The sequence below is a fragment of the Scyliorhinus torazame genome, chromosome 2 (genome assembly GCF_047496885.1).
Source record: "Scyliorhinus torazame isolate Kashiwa2021f chromosome 2, sScyTor2.1, whole genome shotgun sequence".
Lineage (NCBI taxonomy): Eukaryota > Metazoa > Chordata > Chondrichthyes > Carcharhiniformes > Scyliorhinidae > Scyliorhinus > Scyliorhinus torazame.
The window spans coordinates 171527165-171547673 of NC_092708.1; the positions used below are offsets into that span (position 1 = coordinate 171527165).

A 20509-nucleotide genomic window follows, 5' to 3' on the forward strand; every position below is an offset into this window, starting at 1 on the left:
TGGGTGGAGCTGGGCTGTCTGTCAGCTTTTTACTTTTGTTTTAGGCTGTTTGCTGCAGGGTGTATTTTAGTTTCATTTTCAGAACTGGATAGCTGCAGTCACAGCCAGAAGGTGTACTAGAGTCTCTCTCTCTAATCTAAAGACTGTAAATCGATCCTGGTGATTTAAAACTAATAACAGTAGTGACTTTAACCTGATGTGCTTCTGGTAAAAGGTGTTTTAAGTCTTATGGATGTTAAAAGGAAAGTTTAAAGGATTACTTAGTGTTGTATTCTTTGGCGGGTGTATTTGAATTAATGGTTGCTAAGATGTTCACTGTTTTAAAAAAGTTAACTTGAGTTCATAGAATAAACATTGTTTTGCTTTAAAAAATACTTTTCCATTTCTGCTGTACCACACCTGTAGAGTGGGCCATGTGCTCCCCATACCACAATCTATTAAAAGCTGTGGGTCAGGTGAACTCCATGATACACTTTGGAGTTCTCTAAACCCTGGCCCATAACAGTGGTATATCTGTTGTGTTATCCAGTCTATCCCTTAATGGTTCTAATCAAATTCCACGCTCCCTTTTTTATTGATGTGACTAAAATATTTTATTAGTTTATGTTTCTTTCTGATTTGATTTCATATTTTTTCTTTGCCTTCCTAATTGTTTTCTGATTTATTTCCTGATGCCTTTGTGATTTCTCTTATCATGCTGTGTTCTTCTGTCAATGTACTTAATACGTGCCTCTTTCCTGACCCTCATTGTTCTCATGCCTTTATTCATCCATAGAGTCTCTCTATTGTTTAGTCTGTTCTTTCCTTTTAGCAGAATACATTTTCCTACGCTTTGTTGAACACTATTTTAAATGTTTCCTGGTGATGTTTTACATCATTGTTTGCGATTAGTTTTGCCAAATTTACTTTTTCAAGTTCTATTCTCAGTAATCAGTTTTTCTCAAATCTATAATCCTAGTTTCCATTTACATATTCCCTTCTCTATTGTCACCTTAAATAGTACTGTATTATGATTGCTGCTACCTAGATATTGTCCTACATTTGCTTCACTTATCTTGTTCATTTTCCATTACTAGATCCAGTAGCAAATCTTCCTTTGTTCAGCTTTTTACATATTGAGTTGGAAAAGAGTCTTGTACACATTGTAGGAACTTATTTCCCTTATCCCCTTCACCTACTTCTTCTATTCAGTTAATATCAGGATAATTGAAATCCCTCCTGCTTATTATTCTTTGGTTTTCATTCAATTTCCTATTTTGTCTACATACTTCATGATCTACCTACCATTATTCTGTAGTCTGCACCTATTAATGTGGTTGATCCTTTTTTATCTTGTGTCTATCCACAAGAATTCTGTTTATGTCTGGCTGATGGGTGCCCTGTTTTTTTTTCTCTACTGCCATCGTATTATCCCTAATAAGAGCTGCTACTTTACCTCATTTATTTCCTTCTCTATTTTTCTGAAATAAATTATATCCAGTAAGGTTTAATTCCCACTCCTAATTTTCCGTAACCGTGTCTCAGATATCCCTACTATGTCTGGCTTCACCCATTGCATGATTGGGGCAGCAAGGTAGCACTGTTGCATCACAGCACCAGGGTCCCAGATTCTGGCTTGGGTCATTGTCTCTTCGGAACCTGCACGTTCTCCACATGTCTGTGTGGGTTTCCTCCAGGTGCTCCGGTTTCTTCCCACAAGCCCTAAAAGACGTGCTGTTAGGTAATTTGGACTTTCTGAATTTTCCCTCTGTGTACCCGAACAGGCGCCGGAATGTGGTGACTAGGGGCTTTTCACAACAACTTCATTGCAGTGTTAATGTAAGCCTACTTGTGATAATAAAGATTATTATTAAAAATAAATAATAATAATAAAGATTATTATTATTATTATTTCTTCCAACTGGCTCTATTTTATTACGGACACTGTATTGCTGTACACACATTTTAACTAATTTTTAAGAGTATTTTCTCTTATTTTGTTTGACAATCTTTTTATACTCCTGTTCTATAACTATTTTTTCCCATGTCATCAATATCCAAGTCTTTATTCTTTCTCCTTGATCAAGGAGCCATGATTTGAAGTACTTAGCAGGATAGTACTTTAGGTAATTTTCTTCTGAAGGGAAAGAAAAAGGAAGACATTTAAGAATATTGACACTCTTTTAATAAGATCCTTTAATACTGTATTAAAGTTTGAAGTAAAGAATCCCAATGACAAAAAGGCAGCTAAGATTTTCCTGGTAACTAATGTTGCTGAAAATGTGCTGGTCATCAGAATACATCTTGAGTGGACTTTGTCTCCCATATGATAACAAGGATAAACTGCCTTATGTGGTAATGGGCTGTTTAATTTGGTAAATTTATCTTGTGCAGCATCAGTTGAGTTTGAAGCGGACTCATGAGTTGATTGCTGCTTTTGATCTGTAGTTTTAAGCACGTGATGCATTTGTTAAATTATAAACTTTGCTGTTAAGATAGGGCAGTAAAAGTTTAATTTTGGAATTGATTGCATTATCTTTTCCTTTTAATTAGCTTGGGCCACCAGGATTCACAAAGTAATACTTTGTCAACCCGCCTCACTACTGTGCAAGAAGATGTAGGAAAGTCACCTGCGCGGAAAAGGTACGTTTAGAACACTTCCTTTAACAATGTTTTTAATGTTTTTGGTGGTTCATGGGAGGATCAAATAATGAAATAAAATTGCAAGTTAGGAACTTTAAAAATACAGAATTCGGTAGCTTTTAAAATCTTATAAACATTCTAAAAAGCATCTTGAAAATGAAATCAATAAGAATATACTGGCCTTGCATTTTTTTTTTTTTTTGTTCATATGGTCAATGGAATAATATACTGATGTTTCTCACTGTTAAAAATAGCATTGATTTTCCCAGTTCTGTTGAAGAGTTTTTTGAAGAATAAGGAACGTATAGCAAGAGGGGATGGAATGAGCGAGTGCTTTTAGTATGAAGTGCTCTCCTGTTACAGCATTTTAACTCTCCTGTCTTGTATCTGCTGAGATATCTTTTCTTGCCCCCCCCCCCCCCCCCTTTGGGTCTTCACTCACATTTCACATTGCTATGGCAAATGATGCACAGAAATCTACATGAACTGTTATTTTCCTTTGTTGCAATGATTTTTCTTTCTCTTCAGTTTTCTTTGTCATTATTTTAATATGGTGATAACTTCAGATGATCAGGACCTATAACACCAAGTGAAAAAATATACATGTTCTTTTATTTGGTTTGACCATTTACTTGAATTCTGTAATGAGTTTTGAGTAGCTGCAATATCTCTTGAATTGGAGATTGAAAACATGCACCTTACATGTTCCTACAATATCCGTAAGTATCTTCTGTCCTTTTTTGCGGTTTGTCTCTAATGAAGAATTTCCCCATCAGCTAATTCATGTCGGGTGCCTCAATGAGCGAACACCAATAAGCAACCTTTGATGCACATGAGATCTGAATTTGTTGCCTCACAAGTCTTTGACCCACTGCATTTTGTGACCCTTAAATTGTAACATAAAGAATAATACTGCTTTGGCTTTCACTGGAGCAATGGGTGAACGTTAAGTTTTGATCGATTTAAAAGAACCTCCGCCTGCCATGAGAATAGGCTTCACCTTAAAATTATTGTTCCGATACCATTATTTAGATTTCCAGAATGCCTTTGACGAGGTGCCGCATAGGAGACTGTTAAATAAGTTAAGAGCCCATGGTGTTCAGGGTAAGATCCTGGCATGGATAGAGGATTGGCTGACTGGCAGAAGGCAGAGAGTGGGGATAAAGGGGTCTTTTTCAGGATGGCAGCCGGTGACTAGTGGTGTACCTCAGGGGTCGGTGCAGGGACCACAACTTTTCACAATATACATTAATGATCTGGAGGAAGGAACTGAAGGCACGGTTGCTAAGTTTGCAGCTGATACAAAGATCTGTAGAGGGGCAGGTAGTATTGAGGAAGCAGGCGGGCTGCAGCAGGACTTGGACAGGCTAGGAGAGTGGGCAAAGAGGTGGTAGATGGAATACAATATGGAAAAGTGTGAGGTAATGCAATCTGGAAGGAGTAATGGAGGCATAGACTATTTTCTAAATGGGAAGATACTTAGGAAATCAGAAGCACAAATGGACTTGGGAGTCCTTGTTCATGATTCTCTTAAGGTTAACATGCAGGTTCAGTCAGCAGTTAGGAAGGCAAATGCAATGTTAGCATTCATATCGAGAGGGTAGAATACAAGGCCAGGGATGTATTCTGAGGCTTCATAAGGCTCTGGTCAGACCCCATTTGGAGTATCGTGAGCAGTTTTGGGCTCCGTATCTAAAGAAGGATGTGCTGGCCTTGGAAAGGGTCCAGAGGAGGTTCACACGAATGATCCCTGGAATGAAGAGCTTGTCGTATGAGGGACGGTTGAGGACTCTGGCTCTGTACTCGTTGGAGTTTAGAAGGATGAGGGAGGATCTTATTGAAACTTACAGGATACTGCGTGACCTGGATGGAGTGGACGTGGAGAGGATGTTTCCAATTGTAGGAAAAACTAGAAGCAGAGTACACAATCTCAGACTAAAGGGACGATCCTTTAAAACAGAGATGAGGACGAATTTCTTCAGCCAGAGGGTGGTGAATCTGTGGAATTCTTTGCCGCAGATGGCTGTGGAGGCCAAATAACTGAGTGTCTTTAAAGTAGAGGTAGATAGTTTTTTGATTAATAAGGGGATTAGGGGTTATGGGGAGAAGGCGGAGAATGGGGATGAGAAAAATATCAGCCATGATTGAATGGCGGAGTAGACTCGATGGGCCGAGTGGCCCAATTCTGCTCCTATTTCTTATGGTCTTACAAATTCTCAGTATAAATCCACAACTTGTATTGAAAGGATATTTTTTGCAAAACAAAATAGTTGTCTCTGCTCCACAGAGTGAGTAGCCTTTGGGATATGTTTTCTGGTTAGAGAATCGCCTTGTGACTTGTGGGATTTTAAAAATGTTCTTCCATTTAAGATGAAGGATATGATTAGAGAATGTTAGAAGTTCCTTTATCTTGTGCCTTTCACAAAAGTGTTAATCTGCAGAATGTCTGTAAAACAAACTGTAGAGTGATCCCAGTCTTGTTGCTTAAGTAATTTGCTTTTTGAACAATGCATTTGACATACTCAATAACACCCGCATATTAGTGCACTACGAAGTGAAGACGCCTGATGGCTTGTACAACCAGTTAGCAAAGATTACCCAATAGTCTTGTAAACAAAGGCATGATTGTGATTGGGCTCTGTCTCTACTGAGTTATCTGATTTTGTGCTGTAATACAGTTGAGGCATTATAACTGACATAATCTGAGGCATGAATTGTGGAAAAGAAATGGGCTCCTGAACTGGACAAGGCTAGATGCAGCGTGACTTGGTGATCTCCACAGTTAAGAAAACCTATTCACATTCTATCTTGGCTCCTCTATAGAATGGTTATGAAGTGAAAAAAGAGGAAAGGGTTAACACAGAGAGCAGAAAATAAGAAAGATTAAAGCTGCAGTACCAGGACACATATATGCCAGTGCAAAAGTTTCCATTCTGTCCCTTTTTGGAAAGATTAAATATGCATGGGTATTATTGTGATGTTCATTACAGATGATTTGGAGCAGTCTTTTGCATAATGCTGCACATTCCTTTATTTCGCTGAGAAAATAATTAGTGTCACTTGGGAAAGTATACTTTCCTCGTGTGAAAAGGAGAATATCAAGAAATCACATATCAAATCTACTCGGGGTGATGGATTTTCCCCTGTTATGGCTCAGGCTTATATATTTTCATGTGATTGATGTTACAAAAGTTTTAAATCTTTTCATTTTTGTTTTTGATTTGATTTTCCTTTTTTGTAAACAGGTCTGCAAGCATCACCAATCTTTCTTTGGACCGGTCAGCTTCACCCATGGTTCCTTCATATGATAGCTCTATTAGTCCTCAGGCCTCTCGGGCGTACGTTAAAACAGACCCCAATGAAGATGAAAGAAAAATTCTTCTGGTACTCGTGCAATTTGGATTTTGATGGTTTTTAGAAATTAAAGAAGATATGGGAGTCGGGATGTTTTACTTGTGAAGTAGTGTAATGTAAATTGCTGTGGTACTCAAAGCAGTTTTTTCTTCTTTGTTCACTTTCATTACTTGCTTCTTTGGTCCCTAACAGGCACATATTATTTGTGTACTAACAATAGACCCTATTGTAGTCAACGAAGAGCCCGGAAAAGATAAGTCAAATGTAGTTTACTTCCTACTCACAGTTGGGAAATGCAGAAACTAAGAAACACTCCAGGTCCCAGCCGAGATGTTCCTGAGATGCCAGCACTCTCTTGGGTCGACTTTTATATCTGGGAATTAAAAAGCCTCGCAGTTGGGCCTCTGCCCCTCAGAAGAGGAGCAAGGTAGACACGAGTTGAATGGCCTTCCCACTGGCAGGACGAGTGTGCCTCGCCCAGTGTTTTAGGTTTTGGCTGAAGTGACCTTTTTTCTCTGTCTATCTCCGGGGGTCTGGGAGTGCTCTCCTTTCTGACCAGGTTACCCAGCATCTGGGCCACATGTTCCGGGGGTTCCTGCCCTCAGTGCTCTCTGGCAGGTCCTTGATACAGAGGTTTTGGCAGCGTAACCGATTCTCCTGGTCCTCCACCTTCCCTTTCAGTGCCCCTTATGTCACCACCAACCTTGCCACTTGTTTCCAGGGAGGCGTTTCGGTCACTCTGGTTGGTCACTGCTTTCTCTAGGTCCCCAATTGTTGCCTTCTGTGCTTCCAGTCGTCTCTCTTTTTTTTCCCTACATCACCTTGGAAGGGGACCAGTGCATCCACGACCAGCGCCTTCACTGTTGCCATCATTTCTAGCTTGATGACATCTCTGTGTTTCTGGAGCTCTCGGGTCAGGAGGTCCAGCCACTTGCTTATCGGTGGATAGTCCGGTTTGGGTCCCAGCGACCCAACCCGCTCCGGTGTGGCCAGCTCCCATATGCTCCTTGTGTTCACCGTCGTCCCGTTCCTCCTCCTCCATGCTTTTGCTGGCTCTGCCATCCTTTCGGGCCTGAGTGTTTGTGGGCGTTTCTCAATAGTTGCGGCCGACTTGTTCGAGGGGTGTGTGGTTTCAACAGGTTTGGCGGGCTATTTTTGTGGGGGGTTCAACAGGTTTGGCAGGTTATATTCGTGCAAAAAATGCTGATTTTCTGAGTTCCCAGAGGAGAGTCACCTTCCCTGCATCCACTCAGCACATCCCACTCACTGGTAGACCTCCAGTGACCAGATTCTTAAAGTGCAACATAAACGGTCACAATCTACAATAGAACCCATCGATCGACCCCTTCATTGTGAACTTTTTTCTTTCTTTTAAAAAACATTTAGAGTAGCCAATTCATGTTGTCCAATTCAGGGACAATTTAGTGTGGCCAATCCACCTACCTTGTACATCTTTGGATTATGGGAGCGAAACCCATGCAAACACGGGGAGAATGTGCAAATCCACACGGACAGTGACCCAGAGTTGGGATCGAACATGGGACTTCGGCGCCGTGAGGCAGCAGTGCTAACCACTGAGCTACCTTCATTGTGAATTTGATCGTCTCAAGGTAGAAAAACTCCCATCGAAACAGCTAGCCATGCTGCGGTGTTGGGTGGTGTCACCTGCCTCCAACTCGGCAAATTCCGCCTCTGGGCCAGCAATGAGGGAAATGCCAGTGCATACACCCCACCTCTGTCTTCAACAATGGCAAGTCTGTCATCCCAAATACAGCTACCAAATGGCATGGCTCCAGATCCACATTCAGGATGGTCGATATGGTGCTTAAAAAAAGACCCCCAAAATCCACCAGCTTAGGGCAGGACCAGAATATGTGCATGTGGTGAGCAGGGCATCTCGAGCGCCGCTCACACTTATCCTCGACCCCTTCAAAAAATCAACTCTTCCTGGCCCGAGTGAGGTGCGCCCTAAAAACCACCTTAGCTGAGTCAACCTTAACCTAGTGCAGGATGACGTTACATTCAGCCTACGAAGGGACTCGCTCTACATCTCATCCTCCAAAATGGGTCCCAGGTCCTCCTCCTCCTCTTTCCCCCCCCCCCCCCCCTCCCCAACCTGGCCTTCACTTCCTCCACTGTACCTGCTCTTCCCCCATGATCAAGCTGCACTGGTACCAGGATCGGGAGAAGATCTGCCCATATATCCTGGACCCCCTCCAACCCCGCCCAAGAGAGGATCCTTTCCAGCAAGGTAGATGGCGGTGCCTCCGTGAATGTCAGAAATGCCTGCCGAACAAAATCCCACACCTGAAAATACCTGAATGCTTCCGACTCCCCAAGCCCTGCTTTCTATCTCCACTCTTCCCAGCTGGCAAACCGCCCTTCCAGAAACAAGTCCCTCACTCTCTCCAGCCCTTTGCCTTTCCACCCCACAAATGTAGCGTCCAATTTCGCCGGCTCAAACAGATGGTTCCCACAGGTGGGGACCCACCTTAACACCGCTCTCCGCTTAAAATGCTGACGGAGATGATATATATATATTTTTTAAAAATAATTTTTATTGAAGTTTTCACAAAAGGTCAACAACAAAATAAAAAAGGAACCCAATAGAATTAAATACAAAACAAAATAAAACAACCCCCGTGCCCCCCTCCCCCCTATACATAAATAATAAATTAACACCCCGAATTAACACATAGCAAATATATACACCCGCTCATATCCCCCAGTGTAGACGAACAAAAATAAAATAGAACCCCCGGGTTGCTGCTGCTGCTGACCATTGTCTACCGTTCTGCCAGAAAGTCCAAGAACGGTTGCCACCGCCTGAAAAACCCTTGCACCGATTCCCTTAAGGCAGATTTCACCCCCTCCAATTTAATAAACCCCGCCATATCATTGATCCAGGATTCCACGCTTGTGGGCCTCCCATCCTTCCACTGAAGAAGAATCCTTTGTCGGGCTACCAGGGACGCAAAGGCCAGAATACCGGCCTCTTTCGCCTCCTGCACTCCCGGCTCCCCTGCAACCCCAAATATTGCGAGCCCCCAGCCTGATTTGACCCTGGATCCTATCACCCTCGACACCGTCCTTGCTACGCCCTTCCAAAACTCCTCCAGCGCTGGGCATGCCCAGAACATATGGGTGTGGTTTGCTGGGCTCCCTGAACACCTGACCTCACCACCAAAAAACCGGCTCATCCTTGTTCCGGTCATGTGTGCCCTGTGCAGCACCGTAAACTGTATGAGGCTGAGCCTCGCGCACGAAGAGGAAGAGTTCACCCTCCCAAGGGCATCTGCCCACGTCCCCTCGTCTATCTCCTCCCCCAACTCCTCCTCCCACTTACCTTTCAACTCCACCACCGAGGCCTCCTCCTCCTCCTGCATCACCTTGTAAGTTGTCGAGATCTTCCCCTCTCCAACCTACCCCCCCGAGAGCACCCTGTCCTGTACCGTGCGTGGCAGCAGCAATGGGAATTCCACCACTTGCCGCCTGGCAAACGCCCCCACCTGTAGATACCTCGAGGTGTTCCCCGGGGGGGAGCCCATGCTTCTCCTCCAGCTCACCCAGGCTCGCAAACTTCCCATCCTCAAACAGGTCCCTCAACCTTCTTATCCCTGCCCAGTGCCACCCCGAAAACCCTCCATCTATTCTCCCTGGGACAAACCGGTGGTTCCCCCGTATTGGGGTCCACACCGAGGCCCCCGCTTGCCCCCTGTGCAGCCTCCACTGCCCCCAGATTTTGAGGGTAGCCGCCACCACCGGGCTCGTGGTATACCTCATTGGAGGGAGTGGCAGCGGTGCCATTGCCAGTGCCTCCAGACTCGTACCCTCACAAGACGCCTTCTCCAACCTCTTCCATGCAGCCCCCTCCCTCTTCATCACCCACTGGCGCACCATCGCCACATTGGCGGCCCAGTAGTACCCACAGAGGTTGGGCTGTGCCAGCCCCCGCCCCCCCCCCCCCCATTCCTACTCCGCCCCAGGAACACCCCTCTCACCCTCTGAGTCCCTCGCGCCCACACAAACCCCGTTATGCTCCTGTTGACCCGCCTAAAGAAGGCCTTCGGAATAAGAATGGGGAGGCACTGGAACAGGAACAAAAACCTTGGGAGCACTGTCATCTTAACTGACTGCACCCTACCCGCCAGGGACAGCGGCAACGCGTCCCACCTCTTAAACACCTCCTCCATTTGCTCCACTAGCCTCGTGAAATTAAGTCTATGCAGGGCCCCCCAGCTCCTGGCCACCTGGACCCCCAAATACCTGAAGCTCCTCTCCGCCTTTTTTAGTGGGAGCTCGCCAATCTCCCTCTCCTGGTCCCCTGGGTGAACCACGAACAACTCGCTCTTCCCCATGTTGAGCTTGTATCCTGAGAAGTCCCCGAACTCCCTGAGGATCCTCATTACCTCCGGCATTCCCCCCACCAGGTCCGCCACATATAGCAGCAAGTCGTCAGCATAGAGCGACACCCTATGCTCCTCCCCACCCTGCACCAACCCCCTCCAGTTCCTCTACTCCCTCAGTGCCATAGCCAGGGGTTCAATCGCCAGTGCGAATCATAGAGTCATAGAAATTACAGTGCAGAAGGAGGCCATTCGGCCCATCGAGTCTGCACCGGCTCTTGGAAAGAGCACCCTACCAAGGTCCACACCTCCATCCTATCCCCATAACACAATAGCCCCACCCAACACTAAGGGCAATTTTGGACACTAAGGGCAATTTAGCATGGCCAATCCACCTACCCTGCACATCTTTGGACTGTGGGAGGAAACCCACGCACACACTGGGAGAATGTGCAGACTCCGCACAGACAGTGACCCAAGCCGGGAATTGAACCTGGGACCCTGGAGCTGTGAAGCAATTGTGCTATCCACAATGCTACCGTGCTGCCCCAAGAGCAGGTGGGACAGGGGACACCCCTGCCTCGTCCCTCGATGCAACCGAAAGTACTCAGACCTCCTCTTGTTCATGGCCACACTCGCCATCGGGACCTCGTAAAACAGCCTAACCCACCTGACGAACCCCTCCCCAAACCCAAACCTCTTCACCTCCCACAAGTACCCCACTCTACCTTATCGAAGGCCTTCTCAGCGTCCATCGCCACCACTATCTCCGCCTCCCCCTCCCTCGCCGGCATCATAATTACGTTCAGGAGCCTCCGCACATTCGCGTTCAACTGCCTCCCCTTCATGAACCCCGTCTGGTCTTCGTGGATCACCTGCGGCACACAATCCTCAATTCTCGTGGCTAAGACCTTTGCCAGCACCTTGGCATCTATGTTTAACAACAAAATCGGCCTGTAAGACCCACACTGCAGGGGATCCTTGTCCCGCTTCATTTAAGGTCCTAACCAGCAACGGGCCCAACATGTCCACATGTTTTTTGTAGAATTTGACCGGGAAACCGTCCGGCCCCGGTCCCTTCCCCGCCTGCATGCTCCCTATCCCTTTGGCCAGCTCCTCCAGCCCAATTGGGGCCCCTAATCCCGCCACCAGTCCCTCCTCCACCTTCAGGAACCTCAATTGGTCCAGAAAGCGGCACATCCCTCCCTCCTCCAGTGGGGGCTCGGACCGATACAGTTCCTCATAAAAGTCCCTGAAGACCCCATTGATGCCAACCCCACTCCGCACCACACTCCCTCCCCTATCCTTAACTCCCCCGATCTCCCTAGCTGCGTCCCGCTTCCAAAGCTGATGCGCCACCATCCGACTTGCCTTTTCCCCATATTCATAAATCGCCCCTTGGGCCTTCCTGCACTGCGCCTCCGCCTTCCTGGTGTTCAACAGGTCGAATTCGACTTCCGGTTGCGGCTATGCGGAGCTAAGCCGCACGATTCGGCAGCTCCCGCTATCACGGATTTTCGGGCTCTTTAGAGGAGCCCCAACGGGAATTTTTTCGAAGATGACCCGTGGGGAAGGGAAGAGCGAGGTCCACCTTCAACTTTTATGGACCGGACCAGAAGTGAAACGGCCAAAAAAGCGGCATTGGAGAAGCGAGGGAAGAAAAGCAAAATGGCGGCGGCCGGGGACAAAGCGGAATGCGGGCCGGAGCTGCAGGTGTTCAGCAAGCGCTGCTTCGAGGAGCTGCGGAAGGAGATGCTGGCGCCTATGTTGTCGGCGATTGAAGGAATAGGGATGACCCAGAAGGCCCACGAGGTAAAGATTTAGGAGGTGCAGAAAAGAGTCAGTGAGAATGAGGACGAGATCTTGGGCCTGGCGGTGAGAGTGGAGGAGCACGAGGCGCTGCACAAGAGGTGGGCGGGAAGATTCAAAGACCTGGAGAACAGGTCGAGGAGAAAGAACCTGCGGATCCTGGGTCTCCCTAAAGGAGTGGAGGGGGCCGATGCCGGGTCCTATGCGAGCACGATGCTCGAGGCGATGATGAGTGCGGAGGCCCCTTCGAGGCCGCTGGAGCTGGATGGGGCACCCGGGTGCTGGCGAGGAGGCCCAAGGCAAACAAGCCGCCAAGGGCGATGGTGGTGAGGTTTCACGGACAGAGAGAGGGTCTTGAAATGGGCCAAGAAGGAGCGGAGCAGCAGGTGGGACAATGCGGAGATCCGAATATACCCGGACTGGAGCACGGAGGTTGCAAAGAGGAGAGCGGGTTTCAACTGGGTCAAGGCGGTTTTGCACCGGAAAGGAGTGAGATTCGGAATGCTGCAGCCAGCGCGATTGTGGGTCACATTCAAGGATCAGCACCATTATTTTGAAACGCCTGAAGAGGCGTGGACTTTTATTCAAACCGAAAAGTTGGACTCAAACTGAGGGTTTGTGAGGGTGGGGGGGATGTTTGATGGTTGTTGTATATAGGGGGTCAATCACGCGCAGGAAATGTTACATGGGCTGGGGGAGAGAGACAAGGCCGCGACAGGAGCTGCGCCAAAGGGGGCGGGGTAGGCCTAGGAAAGCGCGGGATTTTTCCCACGCTAGGGAAGAAAGGCGGGAGGGGGAATGGAGGAACGCACACTGATTGGGAGATTCCCACACGGGGAGGTCAATGGGCGGGGGAAGCCGGGGTCAGCAGGTGTCGGCTGACTTACGGGAGTGATATGGGGGGAGCAAAAAACTAGACATGGGTCTATCGGGGGGGGGGGGGGGGGGGGGGGGAGGGTTGCTGCTGCACTGGCCGAAGGGGAATGGGACACAGAAGAGGTGGTCGGGGCGGGGGTCTCCCGGCTGGGGGACTGGAGGGTGAGGGTGGCGCGGACACGGGACTGGCCTAGAAAAGGAGATGGCTAGTCGGCGGGGGGGGGGGGGGGGGTTGTGTGTGAACCGGCTGATAACGTGGAATGTGAGGGGCCTGAATGGGCCGGTGAAGAGGGCCCCGAGTGTTCGCGCACTTAAAGGGACTGAAGGTAGACGTGGTCATGCTCCAAGAGACACATTTGAAGGTGGCGGACCAGGTCAGGTTAAGAAAGGGATGGGTAGGACAGGTATTCCATTCGGGGCTGGACACGAAGAATAGAGGGGTGGCAATATTGGTGGGGAAGCGGGTGTCGTTTGAGGCCAAGAATATCGTAGTGGACAACGGAGGGCGATATATGATGGTGAGCGGTAAGTTGCAGGGGATGTGGGTGATATTGGTAAATGTATACGCCCCGAACTGGGATGATGCCGGATTCATGAAGCGCATGTTGGGGCGCATTCCGGACCTGGAGGTAGTAGGCCTGATAATGGGTGGGGGATTTCAATACGGTGTTGGACCCAGCACTGGACCGCTCCAGATCGAGGACGGGAAAGAGGCCGGCGGCGGCCAAGGTGCTCAGGGGGTTTATGGATCAGATGGGGGGAGTGGACCCGTGGAGGTTTGCTAGGCCGCAGGCCAGGGAATTTTCTTTTTTCTCCCACGTGCACAAAGCCTACTCCCGGATAGATTTTTTTGTTTTGGGAAGGGCGCCGATCCCGAAAGTGGAGGGAACGGAGTATTCGGTCATAGCCGTTTCAGATCACGCCCCGCACTGGGTGGAACTGGAGTTGGGAGAGGAGAGGGACCAACGCCTGCTGTGGCGGCTGGATGTGGGACTGCTGGCAGATGAGGTGGTGTGTGGGAAGGTGAGGGGGTGCATCGAAAGGTACTTGGAGGCCAACGACAACGGGGAGGTGCGGGTGGGGGTGGTATGGGAGGCGCTGAAGGTGGTGATCAGGGGAGAGCTAATCTCCATCAGGGCTCATAGGGAGAAGATAGAGGGCATGGAAAGGGAGAGGTTAGTGGGGGAGATTTTAAGAGTGGACAGGAGATACGTAGAGTCCCCTGAGGAGGGATTACTTGGGGAAAGACAACGTCTCCAGACAGAGTTTGATCTGTTGACCACAGGGAAGGCAGAGACACAGTGGAGGAAGGCGCAGGGGGCGACCTACGAGTATGGGGAGAAGGCGAGTCGGATGCTGGCACACCAGCTCCGTAAGAGGATGGCAGCGAGGGAAATAGGGGGAGTCAAGGATGGTAGGGGAGCCACGGTGCGGAGTGCGACGAAAATAAACGAGGCATTCAAGGCCTTCTATGAGGAGCTGTACAGATCCCAGCCCCCAGCGGGGGAAGAGGGGATGAGACGATTCCTAGACCAATTGAGATTCCCGAGGGTGGAGGAGCAAGAGTTGGCTGGTTTGGGGGCACCAATTGGGTTGGAGGAGCTGAGCAAGGGTTTGGGGAGTATGCAGGCAGGGAAGGCCCCGGGCCCGGATGGGTTCCCGGTGGAGTTCTACAGGAAGTACGTAGACCTGTTGGCCCCGATACTAGTGAGGACCTTTAATGAGGCAAGGGAGGAAGGGACCCTGCCCCTGCCAATGTCGGAGGCGACGATTTATTTGATCCTAAAGCGGGACAAGGACCCACTGCAATGTGGATCGTACAGGCCGATCTCGCTCCTCAACGTGGATGCTAAGTTGCTGGCAAAAGTGCTGGCTACGAGGATCGAGGACTGTGTCTCGGGGGTGATCCACGAGGACCAGACGGGATTTGTAAAGGGCAGGCAAATAAAACACCAATGTGCGGTGGCTCTTAAACGTGATAATGATGCCATCGGTGGAGCGAGAGGCGGAGATAGTGGCAGCTATGGACGCGGAGAAAGCCTTTGACCGAGTAGAGTGGGAGTACCTCTGGGAAGTGCTGCGTAGGTTTGGGTTCGGGGGAGGGTTTATTAGTTGGGTTAAGCTCCTTTACAGAACCCTGTGGCGAGTGTGCTGCCGAATCGGCGGAGGTCGGAGTACTTTCGGCTGTACCGTGGGACGAGGCAGGGGTGCCCCCTGTCCCCCCTGTTTGCATTGGCGCTCGAACCCTTGGCCATGTCATTGAGGGAGTCTAGGAAATGGAGGGGGGAGGTCCGAGGGGGAGAAGAGCATCGGGTGTCGCTTTATGCGGATGACCTGTTGCTGTATGTGGCGGATCCAATGGAGGGGATGGTGGAGGTCATGCAGACTCTAAGGGAGTTTGGGGATTTTTCGGGCTATACGCTCAATGTAGGGAAGAGTGAGCTTTTTGTAGTACAGGCAGGGGACCAAGAAAGGGGGATGGGCGATCTACCACTGAGGAGGGCGGAGGGGAGCTTTCGGTACCTGGGGATCCAGATAGCCAGGAGTTGGGAGGCCCTACATAAATTGAATCTGACGAGGTTGGTGGAGCAGATGGAGGAGGACTTCAAAAGATGGGACATGCTACCGCTCTGTCTAGCGGGTAGAGTGCAGTCGGTCAAAATGGTGGTCCTTCCGAGGTTTCTTTTTGTGTTTCAGTGCCTTCCCATCGTGATCACTAAGGCCTTTTTTAAGAGAGTAGGCAGGAGTATTATGGGGTTTGTGTGGGCGAATAAGACCCCGAGGGTAAGGAGAGGGTTCCTGGAACACAGTAGGGACCGAGGAGGGTTGGCGCTGCCGAACCTAGGGAGCTACTACTGGGCAGCAAATGTGGCGATGATCCGCAAGTGGGTGATGGAGGGAGAGGAGGCGGCATGGAAGAGGGTGGAGATGGCGTCCTGTAAAGGAACGAGCCTGGGAGCGCTGGTGACTGCACCGCTGCCGCTCTCGCCGTCAAAGTATACCACGAGCCCGGTGGTGGCGGCAACGCTAAGGATCTGGGGCCAGTGGAGACGGCACAGGGGTGCAATGGGAGCCTCTGTGTGGTCCCCGATCAGGGGTAACCACCGGTTTGTCCCGGGGAGGATGGACGGGGCGTTCCAGAGCTGGCATCGGGCGGGGATTAGAAGAATGGGGTACCTGTTCATTGATGGGACGTTTGCGAGCCTAGGGGCACTAGAGGAGAAGTTTGAGATACCCCCGGGAAATGCTTTAAGATACATGCAGGTGAGGGCGTTTGTGAGACGGCAGGTGAGGGAGTTCCCGTTGCTCCCGGCACAGGAAATTCAAGACAGGGTGATCTCGGGTGTATGGGTCGGGGAGGGCAAGGTGTCGACAATATACCAGGAGATGAAAGAAGAGGGGGAAGCATTGGTAGAGGAGCTGAAGGGTAAATGGGAGGAGGAGCTGGGGGAGGAGATTTGGGAGGGGTTATGGGCTGATGCCCTAGGTAGGGTTAATTCCTCCTCCTCGTGTGCCAGGCTCAGCCTGATACAATTTAAGGTGGTTCATAGAGCGCACCTGACGGGGACGAGGTTGAGTAGGTTCTTTGGGGTAGAGGACAGATGTGGAAGGTGCTCAGGGAGTCCGGCGAACCATGTCCATATGTTGTGGTCATGCCCGGCACTGGAAGGGTTCTGGAGAGGAGTGGCGGGAACAATATCTCGGGTGGTGAAAGTCCGGGTCAAGCCAAGCTGGGGGCTTGGAGTATTTGGAGTAGTGGATGAGCCGGGCGTGCAGGAGGCGAAAGAGGCCTTTGCGTCCCTAGTAGCCCGGCGAAGGATCTTGCTAATAATAATAATAATGCTAATGTGGAGGCCGGGATAAACGACATGGCTGGGTTCATTAAGCTGGAGAGGTGGGTTTGCCTAGGGGGTGTTTGAGCAAGAGAACACATGAAAGATTTGGGAAACTGGCATGTACGGGGGAGAGCCAGTGTACAAAGCTATGTAACATATCGTTTTACCATGTATATATCTTGCTATGTGCGATTTCTTTTCTATTTCTTTACGAGGGGGGGTTTATTGTTTGTAAGGGTTAAAAATTGTGTTAAAAAACTTTAATAAATATATATTTTTTTAAAAACAGGTCGAATTCGGCCTGGAGGCTATGCCTCTCTCAACAGTCCCTCCCCAGGCACCTCCGCTTACCTCCTGTCTACCCTCACCATCTCCCCCACCAGCCTCTCCCTCTCCCTCTGCTCCCTCCTCTCCTTGTGGGCCATAATGGAGATCAGCTCTACCCTAACCACCGCCTTCAGCGCCTCCCAGACCATCCCCACTCGGACTTCCCCGTTATCGTTGGCCTCCAGGTATCTCTATGCTTCGTCGGACCCGCTCACTCACCTCCTTGTCCGCCAACAGCCCCACCTCCAAGCGCCACAGTGGCCGCTGGTCCCTCTCCTCCCCCAGCTCTAGGTCTACCCAATGCGGGGCGTGATCCGAAATGGCTATTGCCGAGTACTCGGTAGCCTCTACTCTCGCTATCAGCGCCCTGCTCATAATAAAAAAAGTCGATCCGGGAATAGGCCTTATGAACATGCGAGAAGAATGAAAATTCCCTAGCCCCCAGCCTTGCAAATCTCCAAGGGTCCAGCCCTCCCATTTGGTCCATAAACCCCCTCAGCACTTTAGCCGCCGCCGGCTTCCTAACCATCCTAGACCTGGAGCGGTCCAGTGCCGGATCCAACACCGTGTTGAAGTCCCCCCCCCCACCCCCCATTATCAGGCCCCCCACTTCCAAGTGCGGGATCCGACCCAACATGCGCCGCATAAAACCCGCATCGTCCCAGTTTGGGGCGTACACGTTGACCAACACCACCCTCTCCCCTTGCGCTTACCACTTACCATTACATACCTGCCGCCATTGTCTGTCACAATGCTCGACACCATCGAACGACACCCTCTTTCCCACCAAGATCGCCACCCCCCCGATTTTTGGCATCCAGCCCCGAATGAAACACCTGACCTACCCACCCCTTCCTCAATCTTCCCTGGTCTGCCACCTTCAGGTGTGTCTCCTGGAGCATGACCACATCCGCCTTCAGCCCCTTCAGGTGCGCGAACACCCGGGCCCGCTTGACCGACCCACCCGTTCAGTCCCCTTACATTCCAGGTTTTCAGCCGGATCAGGCACCCCACGCCCGGCCCGTTCCCCACGGCGGCAGACCCCCGTCCCAACCCCCTCTACTCGCTCCAGCTCCCCCTTGACTATACCAGCAGCAACCCGGTTCTCTCTCTCCCCCCCCCCCCCCCCCCCCCCCCAAAGCTAGGACCCCTCCTAGCTGCTTTGGCTCCCCCCATTGCTCTCCCGAAAGTCAGCTGACTCCTGCTGACCCCGGCCACTCCCGCCTCTCCTTCGACTCCTCCCATTGTGGGACATTCCCTCCTCCTCCATTACCCGTCAGCAGCCTCTCCACATCCCCCTTCCATCCCAAGCGCGGGAAACAACCCTCGCTTCCCCGGCCCTGCCCCTCCAGCCTTCAGCGCGGGAAAAAGCCCGCACTTTCCACCTGCCCGGCCCCGCCACCTCTGACGCAGCTCCTTTTACAGGCTCAGTCCCCTCACCCCCGACTCGGGCCTCACCCTCCCCCGCGGGGCCCCATCCCCCCTCTACTCCATTTACTTGCCCCCCTCCAAGAGCTCACCCGACAGACCTAACCAAAACAGTGCCCAACCCACCCTAACCACCCACCCCGAATCAAAGAGAAACAAGAGCAAAGAAACCCCCCTCAAAATGTAACACACCAACAGCAATCCCCGACCACCCATCCCGACCCTCAGTTTGTGTCCAGCTTCTCGGCCTGAACAAAGGCCCACACCTCCTCCGGGGACTCAAAATAATGGTGCCGGTCCTTGTAGGTGACCCACAGTCACGCCGGCTGCAGCATGCCAAACTTCACCCCCTTCCTGTGCAGCACCGCCTTTGCCCAGTTGTACCCGGCCCTCTTCTTCGCCACCTCCGCGCTCCAGTCCTGATATATTCGAACCTCAGCGTTCTCCCACCTGCTGCTCTCCTCTTTCTTGGCCCATCTGAGCACGCACTCCCGATCAGCGAACCAATGAAACCGCACCAGCACCGCCCGCGACGGCTCGTTAGCCTTGGGCCTCCTCGCCAGCACTCTTATGGGCCCTTTACAGCTCCAGGGGCCCCTGGAAGGACCCCGCTCCCATCAGCGAGTTTAACATGGTTATCACATAGGCCCCCACGTCCGACCCCTCCAGCCTCTCCGGGAGGCCTAGGATCCGCAGATTCTTACGCCTCAATCGATTCTCCATCTCCTCGAACAGTTCCTGTCATTTCTTATGGAGCGCCTTGCGCGCCTCCACCCTTACCGCAAGGCCCAAGATCTCATCCTCGTTATCGGAGATCTTTTGTCGGACCTCGCGGATCGCCACCTCCTGGGCCGTCTGGCTCTCCAGCAGCTTATCGATAGAAGCCATCATCGGCTCCAGCAGGTCCGCTTTGAGCTCCCTGAAACAGCTCCTGCGCCCACTGCATCCACGCTGCCTGGTCCCCGCCCGCCGCCATCTTGCTCTTCTTCCCTCGCACTTTCTTTGGGTTCACCACCACCTTTTTAGTCGCCCCGCTCCTGGTCCAAGCCATACACTGTCGGGGGAATGTTGCAGTCTTCTTCCCACACCGGGAAATGTCGGAAAAAGGCCATTGGGGGCCCTGAAAAGAGCCCAAAAGTACGTTCCAAGCGGGAGCTGCCGAACATGCGACATAACACTGCATAGCCGCAACCGGAAGCCGTTGTCATATTTTTAACATGAAGACTCCCCTTAACTATTTTAAATACCCAGAGAGATCCCAGCACGGGACAAACCCACGTCCACCCCTCCTCCCAGAGGTTCTTATCCCCTCAACACTCATCTCGGAGCCAATGTAACCACCCCTACCCAGCCAGAACCCCTGTGATATGGCATGATGGGAAGACTGGTCAAAATGTTTGATACGATGTAAGAAAAGCTGACCTCATTCCAGTTCACCAGGCCCCTGTAAGGAATGCTGACAGTTCACCAGACCCCTGTAAAGAATGATCACAGTTCACCAGACCCCTGTAAGAAATGCTGCCCTAACCATTCCAGATCCCTGTAAGACTGATAAGGCCGACTCCGCATAACTTGAAGTCTGAATAAGATCAAAGAAGGTCAAGCCATTCCAAAATACCTGACCTCGGCAACTCCTGATAAGATTAACTCGCCATAACCCAGGGCCGTATGAATAAGACAAGATAAGGTCAGGAAGAAATAAGTCTCCCCTGACCTTTTAATGTTCCCTCCAAGGACAAGATAATGGTATGTGTGATGCGACAAAGAGCCCGAGAAGGTCAGCAAGGTTAGGTTTGTTTTATGATTTTGCTTATGTTTGTACTTCTGATCGAATTCCTGACTAAGCTGTAGTCACGCAATCCTGATAATGATAATGTATAAATACTGAGCTAATTCTCTGTGAAAGGGCGG

General features: G+C 50.4%; 1 protein-coding gene across 5 annotated transcripts in view; it reads left to right on the forward strand.

Moving 5' to 3' along the window:
• Positions 1 to 20509, forward strand: part of pikfyve (phosphoinositide kinase, FYVE finger containing) — a 218246-nt gene that overhangs the window by 57890 nt on the left and 139847 nt on the right. For all 5 annotated transcript variants that reach the window (XM_072479996.1, XM_072480015.1, XM_072480005.1 and 2 more), the window contains exons 7-8: positions 2533 to 2622; positions 5868 to 6006. In XM_072479996.1, coding sequence (XP_072336097.1) covers positions 2533 to 2622; positions 5868 to 6006 — 229 coding nt within the window. The remainder of the gene's footprint in view (positions 1 to 2532; positions 2623 to 5867; positions 6007 to 20509) is intronic.